Consider the following 16,622-nt stretch of genomic DNA (forward strand, 5'->3'; position numbering starts at 1 on the left):
CCTCATGATAATGTCAGTGATATCATTAGTCACCTGTGTATGTGTGTGTGAAAAGTAGCCAGGATTAATTCTGCAAAACTGAAAATTATTGACAGCCTCCCTTTTATACCTCACTGAGGAAACACATTTAATTATTTTATGTGAGATAGTGTACCATTTTATCTTTTACAGATGCATAGAGCATTATAGCATAATACATAGTATACTATATATAGTATAAAATAATATGGTATACTACATAATGTAGTATAATAAAGTATACAAGTTTTGTCTCTTACTGGTGGATTTAGTTTCCAATAACAATTAGTAAATGAGCATTTAAGTAGCTTCTCTTATTTATGATAAAATTAACTTCTTATTTAGGCCTCTATCATAATTTTTTATAGTAACATTGTAGAAGTCAGCTTTTCTATTGTAAATCTATTGATTGATAAAATCATCTCCTAACAGACTTTAAGGCAAGCTGGGTTTTAGAATTTGAGGGGTCATGTTGAGTAATCTTGCTGTTATATTATGATATATTCGGTTTGTGGTACCATAGAACTTAACACTGGCCAGACTATTAAGCCTATTTTTAACGCAAAGCTCTGACTGAAAAATAAATGCCAATGTCACCTTGACAAAGGGTATTTTTCTCAAATTCACTCATTCTTCTGTGTGTATATGCATACATAAATATACACATGAACAGTATATAGTCATACATATAAATTCACACACACATAAATACATACATGATGCAATCCACCGGTGATAATTTAAGTTATTCTTTCTTCTCTTTTCAGTTTGTGAATTTGCTTTCTCTTCCTTATCTTTCTTTATCCCAAGTAACTGCAGGGTCCTCACAAGCTGTGTCACTTAAAGGACATGGAATCAGCTTCCGTAATACTGAAATAATAATGCTTTGATTTGTCAGTGGGAAAAGTTGGGTGGCTTTTAAAAGCTGACCAGTCCAGGGCTATTTGCACATAGTAGACATTCAATAAATATTTGTTGATTTGATTTATTCTAGGGTAAAGAACTGGGCTACAACTCTTTCTTCATTGATGTGCTATGATTTAGCCTGTGTACAAATGCATTTATGAGTAAATATTAATGGTCATGGTCATTGAAGATGTTTTAGAGAGAAAAAAAATCTAGATCTGTAGGTTGTTAGAGCAATGAGTGGGGAATATGTTTAACAATACTCTAAGTAGTTACAAAGCAATAGATGACAGACACCATCAAACAGGGTCTAGAAGTACATTCTGATTGATTATTCAGAAGCAAAATAATTTTAAAAATGAGAGGTAATATTTTGGTGATGAAATTTAATGAGCATATTTAAGACTCATAATACTTTCTTTGATATATTCTTCTTTGTGAGAATCACAAAAATGTTTATGTATGTTTTATTGACAACTGAGAGATCTTGAATATAAAAATGCAAATTTCTCTCAAATTTTAAGTAATGTGTAACTTTTAAAGAGTTAAACTCTCTACTCCTATCATTCAAAAGAGTGTAATTGATTTATTTTCTTTCCTGGTCACTAACAGTAAAAACTGTTTCTGAGCTTACAACATGTTAAATTTTGGCTCAAGGCAAATTTACAACAGCAAGGTTTATGATAAAATCTGTCAAAACATTAACTATGATGGCACAAATTTTTGCTCTTAACAGAAACAGGGAAGCAAGAGCTTAGGAATGGACATGCATTTGTACGTCTAGCTCTGAAAATGCCGGCTTATGTCACATTATGAAAGTCATTCAATTCCTTTTCTCTCATATTACCCTAATGTGAAAGTTCTATAAGGTGATTACATGTTTTAATTAACTGGCTTCAAAGAGATGGGAGATCCTAGGATTATAGATATAAATCTAAGTAAAAAATTACTAGCTAAGAGAACTTCAGATGTTCAAGACAAAAGCTAAGAATCTATATAGCATTTTCACTTCTTGTCTGATGAATTTCAAGAAAATTAAGTCTTACATGGGTAGTGTTTTACCCTTTGTGTTTCTTTAGGGCAAAGATGATTCATTTGGCCATGTGCCATCATTTGAGCACTATTTATTAAGATCATTTTAATTTTTAAACATGGTAAACGATGTTGGTAGTTTGGGTTTACTGTTGACTGATGAGGAAAGAAGCTTCATCTCCTAGAAAATCAGGAACAAAATACTGTTATCAAAAGTGAATCTATCTGCTGGCAGTCAATTATAACCAAGATAGTTAACTTTGTGTGTAAGACACATACTAGAAACAATTTCAGAGGACATACTATCTTAAGAAAACATAATTTAGTTAGACACAGCTAGGACAGATTTATAAGAAGAAACTCTTCAGGGAACTTAAAGTTTTCAGTATGTTAACATCATGGTCATACAAGGAAAATGCAGTGAGTGTTCTATGCTTAAGTGTTACAAAAAGCCTTTGCTATAAATGACCTATTTATTGAAGAATGGTGGGCATTTTTTAAGCTTTACGATCTTCATACAACAAAGTACATGATGAAAATTGGTGGAGACTAAAGAAGAGATAAAATAAAATTAGTAACTAAATACTAAATTTTGAAGCTGTTAACTTGGTGGGTAATGTTCATGCACAATTTATTTTTGCTCTCAAATATCCCAGGATAGGGCTTAGGTATTGAAACAATAATAAAGAACTGGAACTTAAAGACAATAATATCTGCAATAATTAAACTTGCAGTCCACAAGTTAGCTATATTTCTTGAAAAAGTTGTTGCAACTTTTATAAAAGCAGAAATAAAGTGATTCTTTGATATAATTGAGGTCTTAACTGAAGGGAAACTTCTTTCTTCTTCTTCCTTTTTTTTTTTTTTTTTTGGCTTTTTAGGGCTGCACCTGTGGCATATATATGGAAGTTGCCAGGCTAGGGGTTGAATTGGAGGTACCGCTGCCAGCCTACGCCACAGCCACAGCAACGAGGGATCTGCGCCATGTTTGCAACATATACCATAGCTCACGCAACACTGGATACTTAACCCGCTGATCCAGGCCAGAGATCGAACCTGCATCCTCATGGATACTAGCTGACAAGTCGGGTTTGTTTCTGCTGAGCCATAAAGGGAACTCCCAGAAAACTTCTGATTTCAAGTTTTTCCTCACTTCCAATTGACAAACAAGATTACCTATTCACATTCCTCTATGTCACCTAAATAAAAGTTCACAATTACTCTTTACAATATGACCACAATTTAAGAAAATATGCAAAAACAAATTTAACTTTGTAAAATGATGACTATGATGTAAGATACTAGTAATCAGTGTACCATTCAACTAAAGAGCCATTCTTTAAAGCAGTAATACTGAGCTATTTTGTCAAACTACTACATCGCTGTTCAAACCATATTTGAATTTTCTCCTCCAGAATTATCTTCAGAGCTGGTTTACGAATTGAAGAAAAAATTGTTTCCTCTCTTTTAGTCATCTGGTTTTTGTTTCAAAACAGTATATTAAGAAGCAAAATGAAGTTGAGAGATTTAAAATCAAACTTGTCTTTAGCAAGCCAATGTGTACATAATCTATATGGGTTTGAGAAACATTCTTTGTGGCACCACCAGGAGGGTCTCCCTAAGCAACAGAAACTGTTGGCATGGAAGAAAATTCCACACGAGACAAAGTATACTTGACTGGTGCGTTTGGCAGCTCTCACCTTTTCAAATATTACGTAATTTTAGCATCTCTCTTTTATGCAAAGTTCCCAAGTTTCAAAACAGGTATACATTTTGAAGTTTCTGTTACAGTAGGTGAGATTTTCTGAAATGAAAGCCACTTCTTAATTTAAGCTTTCTTAGGTGCACCTTGGTTTATTTCTTTATTTTTCAAATATATTTTGAAGGCTATTTTTTGGGGGGGAGTGGCTGGACTAGATATGCAGGAGTATCTTACTTTGCTAAAGACACATCATATGGTTTTATTTATAAAACCAGAAACGTTGACTGCTGCTTTTTTCTAAGTCTTACCTTACATGGAACCAGTGTTAAAAGTTCGTTAGCTAGAGCTTAACAACACAATGGCTGAAGGAATGGAGTTACCACACAAGTGTTTAAATTCCATGCCGGATCCCTAGCTACAACAAAGAAGAAAGTTCAAACAACAAAAACAGAGTTGCAAGGTCTGAACTTGTGTGTCACGGATACCTCTTACTCATCACCAGGCAGCTCTCATTCAGGGCAACCAGGCCCTCCCAAGCAACGTGGTTAATTGAATAAGGATTCTGAACCTTTTGGCTGCAGATAAACCAAAGTGGCACATGGCTCATAACTCAAACATTTCATTTTAGGCAGCTGTTAGTTTTCTTGCCCAGGCTAATTTGGATTATTCAATCATTTTCTTTTCTCTAATGAAAAACTGCTTGTAGTTACTGGTGGGGACAAAGAGCTGCAATTATGATCCTGAAGGTAAATTTATTATCTATTCCTTTTAATCATGTATACAAGTGATATTAAATTCAGAACATTTATTAGCAGTATGTGTGTGTGTGTAAATAATATTCAGGCCTGACTACTGTTTTCTACTGTGATGGACCCAGAACCTCCCACAGTGAACAACCAAACATGTAGGACAGAAAATGACAAACAACCTCTCAAATGCATCATTATTTTGGTAAGTCAGTAAGGAATACTGAGGCCCAAAACCTAAGTAAAACTGGGAACCCTTAATGATAGGTGAAGCACAAAGGACAGTTTTTACCTTGAGAGCATCTGACTTATGACAGAGGTAAAGTTGAGCTTTGGTTTTCATGCCTCCTAATGGAGCAGGGGATAGTGGACAAAACCCAGGCCCAGCCACAAAGAGAAATATTAAACTCAGACCTTGAATGGAAAATACAAAAAAAAATTCCTTCTATGAATTTTATAAACAGAAGCTAGACCTCGTGTGGATTTTCACCCCAAATTATTATTTTTAAGTGGACCAATAATATTCAAATTAAGATTTTAAAGTGTGCTAAGGCCTGTACATGTTCCCAGGCAGAAGCAAATACTAAATCTCTATGAAGGAACCCATCTTCAATTCAGGCCTTGAAAAGTCCCACAGAGAAAGTGCCTGTTGTGGCTCGGCAGAAACAAATCCGACTAGTATCCATGAGGACACGGGTTTGATTCCTGGCCTCACTCAGTGGGTTAAGGATCCTGCGTTGCCGCGAGCTGTGGTGTAGGTTGACACCTGCAACTCTGATTCGATCCCTAGGCTGGGAACTTAATGTGCTACAGATGCTACCCTAAAAAGTGGGGGCGGGGGGAAAGAGTCCCACAGAGACTAATTTTAGGACATATAAGCCCACATTCATGAATCAGGAAATATATAAACAAAAAGCAAAGATAAATGAAGCCAGCAGAAATAATATCAAAATTGGAGCAGTAAATACTTGAGATATTGAAATAATCGGAAGTATAGAATAAGCATGTTTAAAACATACAAGAAAATTTAAAAGGGGTTAAAAAGATGAGGTAGGAGCAAGACATCACAAAAATGACCAAATGGGTTTGGGAGTGAACAAAATAAAACTTCCTGAAATGAAAAATATATTAAGAGAAATTAAAAACTCACTGGAATTCTGCTTCCAGACAGAACAGAGTCGTTTGTGGCAGATCTGCGCTCCTGCCAAGAACGACTAGCAAAGCTGGACAAAGTACAAAAAGTATTTGTTTAAAAATATCAGAGAGGGGCTGAAACAAAGACAACTAAAGGAACTAAGATTCGAGAAGAGAGAACTGAGAGGTAAAATATGGTCTGTAGCTGCTCCTTCCCCTGGAGGCATTTGCTGGTTCCGGGTGAAGGTGAGAATGATACTCTGGGCTTTACCTTGGCAGAAGAATGCTGCTAGGGACAGAGGAACCAGCAGTGCTTTTGGCAATCTTGCAGGGCTGGAGAACCAGAGGGTCTGAGATACCCGACTTGTTTCCCCTTCAAAATATTTGGCAAATTCTGAGCTGTCCTAAATGGGAGGTTAAAAAAGCCCAGATGAGAATACCTAAAAGGTCCCCAGGGAAGATATTACCTTTACCATTGAAAGCCTAGTAAGTTATCCCATAGGAAAAGAGGCAAAACAGAGAAAACTGAGACTCATTCAAACTGCAACCCAGCTTCAACGCAATACACAGTACCTGACTGGATTAAGGTGATTAGCTTCCACTCAATCTTTCCAATAGACGAAAGGCTAAGTCCTCTCTGGTGAAAAACAAAATCACCTAGAGGCTCAGGATGTCTTATATTCAATCAACAATTAATAGGCATGCCAAGGGACAGGACCATGCACCTACACAGTAGAAACAAACAGAAAAGAGAGAAAGACCCATGGGTGATTTGGATTCTGGAGTTAGTAGATGTGGATTTTTAATTAATTATGACTACAATGGTCAAGAAAACAGAGGCAAAGGGGAGATAATATATTTAGAAAGACAAGTGTTTCATCAGAGAAATGCAAAGTACCAAAAATAGCAAGAGGAATCTGTAGCACTGAAAAATACAGAATCTGAAATTAAGAACTTTATTCATAAAACTAAAAGAAGAACTACCATATGGTCCAGCAGTCTCACTCCTGGGCATATATCTGGACAAAACATTCATTCAAAAAGATACATGCACCCCTATGTTCATCACCGCACTATTTTTAATAGCCAAGACATGGAAACAACCTAAATGTCCATCAACAGACAGACTGATTAAGAAGATGTAGTATATGTGTGTGTGTGTGTGTGTGTGTGTGTGTGTGTGTGTGTGTGTGTGGTGGAATACTACTCAGTCACGAAAAAGGACAAAACCATGCCATTTGCAGCAACATGGATGCAACTAGAGATTCAGAAATAATCACTAAGTCAGAAAGAGAAAGACAAATACCATATGATATCACTTATATGTGGAATCTAAAATATGGCACAAATGAACCTATTTACAAAACAGAAATAGACTCACAGACATAGAGAACAGACTTCTGGTTGTCGGGGGGAGGGAGGAGGGATTGGGCTGGACAGAGAGGTTGGGGTTGGTAAATCCAACCTATTATATTTAAAATGTATAAGCAATGGGGTCCTACTATATAGCACAGGGAACTATATCCAATGTCTTGGGCTAGAACATGATGGAAGCTAGTATGGAAAAAAAAGAATGCATGTATATGTATGACTGGGTCACTCTGCTGTATAGCAGAAATTGAGGGAACACTGTAAATCAACTATTCTTTAATTTAAAAAGTAAGAAAATTAAATTAGAAAAACATTTAAAATAAAGAACTGGATAGATGGCTTAGAAGAGAGGATTAGTGATATAAAAGGTAGTTTTGAAAATTCAAAAGTAATGCACATAGAGAAAAAATGGAAGATACAGAAGAGACATGTGGGCACACAGTTGAAAAATATATTAAAAATATATAATTGGAGTCACAGAAGAAGGAAAAAGATACTGACCAAATATTTCCTAAAATTGATGTCAGAGATTTCATGGGTCTATGAACTCAAGCAACTAAAAATATTATTCATGATAAGAAAAAAAATCAATAGAAACAGACCTGGAAATAGAGTTAACAGACAAGGACATTAAAACAGTTATTAGGACTATATTTTTTATATTCTAAAATATAATGTAAAGCATGAAAAAATTAAAGATGAGAAAGACATTAAAAATACCCAATTTTAATTTTTAGATGAAAAATATGTCTGTGAAGAAAAAGGCTCTCGATGGGATTAAGAAGAGCACATTAGACACTGCAAAAGAACAGGTTGGTAAATTTGAAGACAAAGCAGTAGAAACTATCCAAAATTAAAACACTCAGAGGAAAAGGAGGCCCCCCCCACCCCTGCAAATAAACAGAGAATGAATAAACTGTAGGAGAGCCTCAAGTGGCCTAATATATATCAAATAGTAGTTCCAGGAAGAGGAAAGAGTTTAAGAGACAAAAAAAAATAATAATAATAGCTGAAATTTTAAAAACTTGATAAAGATTATAAATCCATGGAACAACAAGTTCAAAAAATCATAAGTACATAAGTATGCAGGAAATTATAGCGTATCACAATTAAACTGGCTAAAACAAGTGATGAAGGGAAAACTTTTAAAGCAGCCAGAGGACATAAGCATAGAGAACAAAAGTAAAAATGACAGCAGGAACAAAGCAAACCAGAGATAATAGTGCGACATACTGAAAATATTTTTCAAAAAGTTAACCTAGAATTCTATAGCCAGCCAAAAACTTTTTTTCATAAAACGAAGGGAAGGAAGAGAGATTTCCAAACATACAAAAGCTTAAATAATTGATTACTTAGTCCTGCATTAGCATAAAAAATAAATATTTAGGAAGAAAATGGTAACAGATAGAAATTTGGATCTACACAAAGAAAAAAAAGAGCACCAGAAATGGTAAATATGTGTGTAACTATAAAATAATGCTGTTATTTTTTTTTATTTTTTCCATTTTAGTTGATTTACAATGTTCTAAAATTTTATACCGTACAGCAAAGTGATCCAGTCATACACACACACATATATATATATATATATATATATATATATATATATATATATATATTCTTTTTTTCACATTGTCCTCCAATATGTTTCATCACAAGCAACCAGATATAGTTAGTTCCCTGTGCTATACAGCAGGATCTCATTGCTTACCCACTCCAAATGATTGCAATAGATGTAATAGTTTACATCTATTAACTCCAAACTCCCAGTCCATCCCACTCCCTCCCCCTCCCCCCTGGCAACCACAAGTTTGTTCTCCAAGTCCATGAATTTCTTTTCTGTGGAAAGGTTCATTTGTGCCATATATTAGATTCTAGGTATAAGTGATATCATATGGTATTTGTGTTTTTCTTTCTTACTTCACTTAGTGTAAGAGTCTCCTGTTCATCCATGTTGCTCCAAATGGCATTATCTTGTTCTTTTTTTATGACAGAGTAGTATTCCACTGTGTATTGTATACCACATCTTCTTAATCCATTCTTCTGTGAACGAACATTTAGGTGGTTTCTTGGCTATTGTGAAGAGTGTTTCAGTGAACATGTGGGGGTATGTATCTATTTCAATGAAAGTTTTGTCTTGATATATGCCCAAGAGTGGGATTACTGGGCCATATGGTAGTTCTATATATAGTTTTCTGAGGTACCTCCATACTGTTTTCCAGAGTGGTTGTACCAATTTACATTCCCACCAACAGTGATGGAGGGTACAACTTTCTCCACACCCTCTCCAGCATTTGTTATCTGTAGACTTACTAATGATGGCCATTCTGACCAGTGTGAGGTGGTACCTCATGGTAGTTTTGATTTGCATTTCTCTAATAATCAGTGATGTTGAGCATTTTTTCATGTGCTTGTTGTCATCTGTGTATCTTCTTTGAAGAAACGTCTATTCAGATCTTCTGCCCATTTTTCAATTGGGTTGTTTATTTTTTGCTGTTGAGTTGCATAAGTTGTTTGTATGTTTTAGAGATTAAGTTCTTGTCAGTTGCATCGTTTGAAACTATATTCTCCCATTCCACAGGCTGTCTTTTTTATTAAAAAAATTTTTTTAATGGTTTCCTTTGCTGTGCAAAAGCTTGCCAGTTTGATTAGGTCCCATTGGTTTATTTTTGCTTTTATTTCTGTTGCTTTGGGAGACTGACCTAAAAAAACATTTGTATGGTTGTTGTTCTAGAATGTTTTGCCAATGTTCTCTTCTAGGAGTTTGATGATGTCTTGTCTTATGTTTAAGTCTTTAAACCATTTTGAGTTTTTTTTTTTTGTGCATGGTGTGAAGTTGTGCTCCAGTTTCATTAATTTACATGTGGCTGTCCAGTTTTTCCAGCACCACTTGCTGAAAAGACTGTCTTTTCCCCATTTTATATTCTTGCCTCCTTTGTCGAAGATCAATTGACCACAGGTGTCTAGGTTTATTTCTGGGTTCTCTATGCTGTTCCATTGGTCTGTATGTCTGTTTTGGTACCAGTACCACACTGTCTTGATGACTGCAGCTTTGCAATACTGTCTGAAGTCTAGGAGAGTTTTGCCTCCTGCTTGGTTTTTGTTTCCTCAGGATTGCCTTGGCAATTCTGGGTCTTTTATGGTTCCATATAAATTTTGGGATTATTTGTTGTAGTTCTATGAAAAATGTCATGGGTAATTTGATAGGGATTGCACTGAATCTGTAAATTGCTTTGGGAAGTATGGCCATTTTAACAATATTAATTAGAAGTTCCCATCGTGGTGCAGTGGTTAATGAATCCGACTAGGAACCACGAGGTTGTGGGTTTGGTCCCTGGCCTTGCTCAGTGGGTTGAGGATCCGGCGTTGCCGTGAGCTGTGGTGTAGGTTGCAGATGCAGCTTGGATCCCACATTGCTGTGGTTGTGGCATGCGCCAGCGGCTACAGCTCTGATTAGACCCCTAGCCTGGGAACCTCCACATGTGTGGGTGCGGCCCTAGAAAAGACAAAGAAAAAAAATTAATTATTCCAATCCAGGAGCATGGAATATCTTTCCATTTCTTTGAATCCTCTTTAATTTCCTTGATTAATGTTTTTAAAATCACCTCAATAGTTAATTAAAGTAAAAACAGTAACAAAGTTATTATTGTGTACATATGTGAAAGTAAAATGTATGACGTTTTAACAACATACATGGAGAGACAATTTTTTACACAGTAACATTATAGTTTAGATCCTATCAGTTTATAGAAACTCTGTCCCAATGATTTCTATTGTTTCCCCTCCAAACCCTTTAGTCACATACCTTAAACTTTAAATTTTTTTTTTTTTTTTTTTTTTTTTTAAGGGCTGTGCTCTTGGCATATGGAGGTTCCCAGGATAGCAGTCAAACTAGAGCTGTAGCCACTGGCCTACACCATGGTCACAGCAATGCCAGATCTGAGCAGCACCTGCGACCTACACTACATCTCATGGCAAGGCCAGATTCTTAATCCCCTGAACAAGGCCAGGGGTCTAACCTGCATCCTCATGGATGCCAGTCAGATTTATTTCCACTGAGCCATGATGGGAACTTAAGCTTTAAATTCTAAGTTGACTACAGGTGATAGAATGGTACATAGTCTGTTTATATTTACCTTGTCTTTATTGAATAATTTACTGAATAATGAAACACAACAGAAGCAATGTTTTTTAGATTTTAGCTATTGGTTAGAGCAAAATTCCACATACAAACTCCAAAATTAGTGTAGGTGCTCTGTAGTAGATTCAAACCAGTCTATTTTTTTTTTTTTTTTTTTTTAAGGGCCATACCTGTGGCATGTGGAAGTTCCTGGTCTAGGGGTCCAATCAGAGCTCCAGTTGCCAGCCTACGCCACAGCTTCAGCAATGCCAGATCCGAGCCATATCTGTGACTGACACCATAGCTCACGGCAATGCCCAGATCCTTAACCCAATGAGCAAGGCTAGGGATCAAACCCGCATCCTCATGGATCCTAGTTGGGTTTGTTATCTTCTGAGCCATGATGGGAACTCCCAGTCTATTATTTTTAATTAAGAAAATTTGATTTCCCTTCTTAGGGTCTTTATAAATACATTTACCAAAAATATTGTTTCTCTATTATTTTATTAATACAATTTTTTGATATCTAAATAGTGAATTTGTTTACAATGACTTTTATCTTAATTAAACTTAAGTCAGACAAAGTCATTATAAACAAATAGTGAATTTGTTTATAATGACTTTTATCTTAATTAAACTTAAGTCAGACACAGTTTGAGAATGAACTTATCTTTTTCCTTACTGCAGTATATTTTACAGAATATTCAGTACAGTGCCTTTGGGGTTGTTTAGATATATAATAATTGCATTTAAATGTGTAGGGTTTGTGATAGAGCATTCATATGACTAAAAAGTAAATATTCATATATTTCAGATATTTGAGTTTGTGTATTAAAATGCACCTATGTTAATAATCTGATAGCTAAGAAACTGGTGGCTTCAAAAGTTCTAGCATTCTCCAAAACTGTATTTGGAAAATAACCTTAAAAATAAGTATATTAAGCTTTCTGCAAAGAAATATCAGTAGTACAAATATTCTAATAATTCTTAAAAATATACATTTATTGTTGTCCTATTCTATTTATGAAATGCTACATTAAAAATAACTTCAACCTTTATAAATTAACTTGGAGTATATAATAAAAAAAGAAAATCTTTTCAAAAAAGGTTATTCCAGTGAAAGGATTACAAAAACTTGGTAACTTGAGATGCTATTCTGGAACGTATGCTACTAGTTCAAATGTGCAAGCTCCAACTTAACAAATGTTTAAAATATTTGAGTTTTTAAAACAGTGCCAAGATAAACCACATCTTTTCTAGAGATGACATATTTAGCTAAGCACAAGCAATATAAATCTTTCAACCATTCCATGTATTTGTTTAAAAGCCTCAGAAACCACGTGCATTTGTAATAAAACATGAACAAAATACTGAATTCACTGGAGCCTAACAACTGACTTTAAAATCAAAAATTTAAAAAGGCAAATGTATTTGAATGTGTATGTGTCTAGGTATTTATATATCTAAGCATATCTAGATATGAGTAGATAGGCTATCTGTAAATAACAGTTATCAACAACACAATAATGTCTTGTGAAAAATTTGGGTTCCATAAAAACCATATGTAAGAAGACAAATTTATAGGCCATTGCTATTTTATCATTATAATATGTCACTAGTATTTGTCATTGCTATTTTATCATTATAATATGTCACATAGTCTAGTATGTCACTAGACATATTATCATTATAATATGTCGAGTATTTAAAGATAGAAACTTTAATAATTATGTTTAAAAATATACTATTTATAAAATGGTTTTCTATGTAGCTATATCCAATACTAAGACTACAAATTTTTAATAATCTAACTTTTTTTGTGAAATAAAACTAAGTCTATTGGTAAGTGACCTGAAAGGAAGACTCCTCAATTTATTTGAATAAGGAAATATACAAAGGATCAACTTTCTCACTGAAAAACAAAAAATATTTTAAATAACTTTAATATAATGGCTTATTTATAAAAGTAGAATGGAAATTTCTTACATATTAATAATTAATACATTCTGCTATAACTGCTTTATACTTCGCTTATAATCAATAACCTTGCTTATAACACAGGCTTTTTTATTAATAATATATTGTCACAATATTCTTAATTAGTGGAGGCTAAGGCAAGGCACCCTGCTACAAAAATACTATGGAGAGTTACTAATAACGTGATGCTATTTATATACACAGCTCACATTACTGTACTTCACTGAAAGAAATGTGTATAATTTCAACTGTTAGAAAATTCATACATATATGTGTAAAAGAAATGGCACAATAACAGAAATTGCAAGAGTTAAAAATCTTTGATTTTTAATTTTTTTCTAATAGAAAGGTCTGAACACCTATGGTTGCATGAAGTTTACACATAAGACCACAGCTCTAAGTCCTAGTCAGTCCTTGGGAAATTTCTAGGCCCTCTGTGTGTGTTTCCTCATTTGTTAAATGTATTAATAATAACAACACCAATACTAAAATTACTATCATCATTATTACATGGTTGATATATATAGTTAGTTATTATTATATGAATATTGATGGGATCAAATAAAAAACGATGTGAAAACATTCTTTAAGTCATCATGTGCTACACATTTGTATGATTTTTTTCTGAATTTCCTCTGAACTACTTTTTTATAAGGGAATGTAAATCCTCATGTTATTATAGGAATTAGACTTGATGTTTAAAATAAACTCAAACCAACACCTCTGGGCAGTGTGGAATACCTCTTAAATTGCATTATTATTGAACATGTAGAGAACTAACCTTCAGTGAGCTAAACTATTCTTTCATACCCTCCCCAAAAATACTATTTGAAATGTTGGTGGATCTTTTTAAGTGCAAGAAATTAATCAGTAGAAATATTTGGCTGTAATTTTGTAGACAACTCATTTTCAAGGGAATGTAATAATTTGGCAGGGGGGAGGTTACTCGCACTGAGCAATAGCAGACGTTAGAAGTGTTTTATAAATTTAACATTATAATATCAAAGTCTATAAAAGTTCTGGATATTGATAATTGGAATTGGTTATGCTAATCTGATTGTTTAGTTACAGAAAGAGATGTTTGGAAACGGTAAAAATGTCTTTATTCTATATTTTGTGTTTTATAAAACCTCAAGCAACAATTCAAGAAAAGTTTGTTCTTCAGGAATAAACTGAAAGTTAAGTTTACTTGTGATTCATTTGAAGATAATTCAGGATTGGACTATTTTGTTGACAAGAACTGTTTCTCTTTACTTCTGCATATGACTTGAGAGGTGCTGTTCCTTCACATAGGAAGCTGCTACCTGTTTCAATTAGAGCCCAGAGAGGAGACTCCAAGAATGACCAAATTATTGCAGATTTCTATATTTATATTGTCATTGGTTTATGAAAGGCTATAATGCTCTTTAAGATGTAGAATAATTCCAGTTAGTTCTTTTTTAACCCCTATTGTTCCTTATTTTTTAATTCTCACAATTAAAAAAACTAAAAGTAGGCAACATGAGTAAATTCTAAAATTGAACTCAATGGGATGATTCTATCAGTTAATTCAATAGGTTTAATAGGAAAGAAATTGAGCTTGTTTGCATCACGATTCTTTTGTCACTCTATGATAAAGTGCCTTACATTTTCTTGCAAAGTAAAAAAAATTCAAATGCATAATTTTCAATGGTGTATGCAGTTAATTATTCTGTACTTGTTCTGAAAATAGGCAATGGTAGATAATTTAGTTTAATCTTAAAGGCACAGGAGTAGAAAATTTTTCACTTGCCTACAAATTTTCACTAATTCCATCTCTAATGGTCTATTTCATCCTGCTCCGGTCATATTCATTTTCTATTGGCTTCTCAACTATTCAATCTGAAAAAAAAAAAAAAGATATTTTCCCTATAGCCAAATATGTGTTACTTTTATTCATAGTTTCACATGATTAGAAGTGGTTGATAATGATGTAATTATTTTAAGTTTTAAAAAAAGTAGGTAACCGGAACTAAACTGCAGCTTTAATCTTTTTCTCCCAAAAGTTACAATATATTTTTATATTACAATTTTGTTGTATATTATATATTAGATTCCCCCTTTCCACAAAAAATTTCAAATGATAATCTAAATGAAGATAACAAAAAGAACACCTAACATGTTTGCTGGGCTCTTGCCTTTTAAAGCCATTCTGGCACATGCTAATTTTCAAGCCAAAAGTATCTCAGCCTATCAGGCAGACTTGGTAATTCCTACAGTTTAATAAGAGTTTAGGTAATTATTCAGACCCGACATTAAAAAACACTGACAACATGAATTTATTTATACATACCAATAACATTACCTTCTTTTTACTGAAAACAGTGTGCAGTATTTGTAGTGAAATAAAAATCATGCCTTGATTAATGTGATTTTAATGCACCCCTCTTATTAAAGCCAATTATGCATTTGATTCTTGGTATCTATACTTAATATTTTTTAATCTTAACAAAGATTACATGAATGTACTGAAGGAAGACAATACACTCATGTATATGCTTCTCTCATTGGAGGAGAGATAAACTCTATACTGAAAAATGCATGTATTTGAAGTTCTCACCTAACATAGTGGATTAAGGTTTAGACAATATTTATTTTGCTGCATTTTGATTCAGAAAGGGCTATATGTGAAGATATGATCCTGACCAGCATTACCATGTTTCTATATTGGTCTTTCAGTAAAAATATTTATATTAAATACAGTAAGATATAAAAATAGTTGAAAAATAAAGCTGCAACTTTATAGCTACCCATTGGTAAAAGTCTGTAGTTAATACATTTGGATAAATAACTCAAGTCAGCAGCAAAGTGGTTAAACATTTGTGATTTGATTTTATCTCAGCTTGGAATGTGGTTGGAGTGTCCCACTTCTAACAACTGTTTGCTAAGTTAAGGCTTTAGTGTTTACACAGTGTTGAATGAAGCAGCCTGGTCACCAGATGTGATTGCTTCCCCAGACTGTCGTTTTTTCAGTCAGATCACTGTCCTCATGGTCCCTGTTCCAACCTTCTTCCTCAGGACGTCTACCAGTCTTTCCAACCTAAGTTGGGGGCAGGGAGGCGGGAAGAGAAAAAAAAAAAAAAAAAAGAATATAAAAAGTGCAATCATTGTCAGTAATATTTTGGCTGAAAAAGGGCAGTATTTGCCGGTAACCAAGCAGTCCTGATAGTCATGTTAAGAAACAAGGCATTACTGTAAGTGAGAGACACTGGTGCAGAGTGCCAAGTATTTGAGGTTAAAAAAACAGCAAAAACACAAACTTTAACCCAGATCTTCAGATTATGTCAGCTTTAGACATAAAATATAAGATACTCATTTAATACATTTTCCTACTTGCATTAAGGTTGTGAATGAATCATCACTATGTAATGACGAGATGACATATTAAATGTAGAGCAATTTCAAACTAATTTTTACCTAAGAAGCACATATTTCAATACAGAAATATTATCAGTCTTACACCTGTTTCTTGGCTAAATAAGTGACACACTGGTATACTGTACATTTGTTACATATTAAACTTCTCTTCAAAGTAGGTATTAGGTGGCTAGGTGGGAAAAACTTCATGTCTCAGTGGCATAAAAATTATTTAAGGATT

General features: G+C 34.0%; 1 protein-coding gene across 30 annotated transcripts in view; it reads right to left on the minus strand.

Moving 5' to 3' along the window:
• MIPOL1 (mirror-image polydactyly 1) overlaps window positions 1–16,622 on the minus strand; it is a 308,128-nt gene that overhangs the window by 15,998 nt on the left and 275,508 nt on the right. For 14 of the 30 annotated variants that reach the window (XR_014810638.1, XR_014810639.1, XR_014810643.1 and 11 more), the window contains one exon: window positions 12,873–16,064. Coding sequence is in view for 11 of the 30 variants with exons in the window: in XM_021099138.2 (XP_020954797.1) it covers window positions 15,998–16,064 (67 nt within the window). In the remaining 19 variants the exon portion in view is untranslated. Of the gene's footprint in view, window positions 1–734; window positions 889–3,834; window positions 6,264–12,872; window positions 16,065–16,622 lie in introns of those variants that run through there. The other 16 variants (XR_014810636.1, XR_014810633.1, XR_014810641.1 and 13 more) reach the window with 6 other exon arrangements.

This window comes from Sus scrofa, chromosome 7 (assembly GCF_054392235.1).
Source record: "Sus scrofa isolate SSC_HxYL_T2T_F1_AM1 chromosome 7, Sscrofa_HxYL_maternal_Yorkshire_Landrace_v2.0, whole genome shotgun sequence".
NCBI classification, from domain to species: domain Eukaryota; kingdom Metazoa; phylum Chordata; class Mammalia; order Artiodactyla; family Suidae; genus Sus; species Sus scrofa.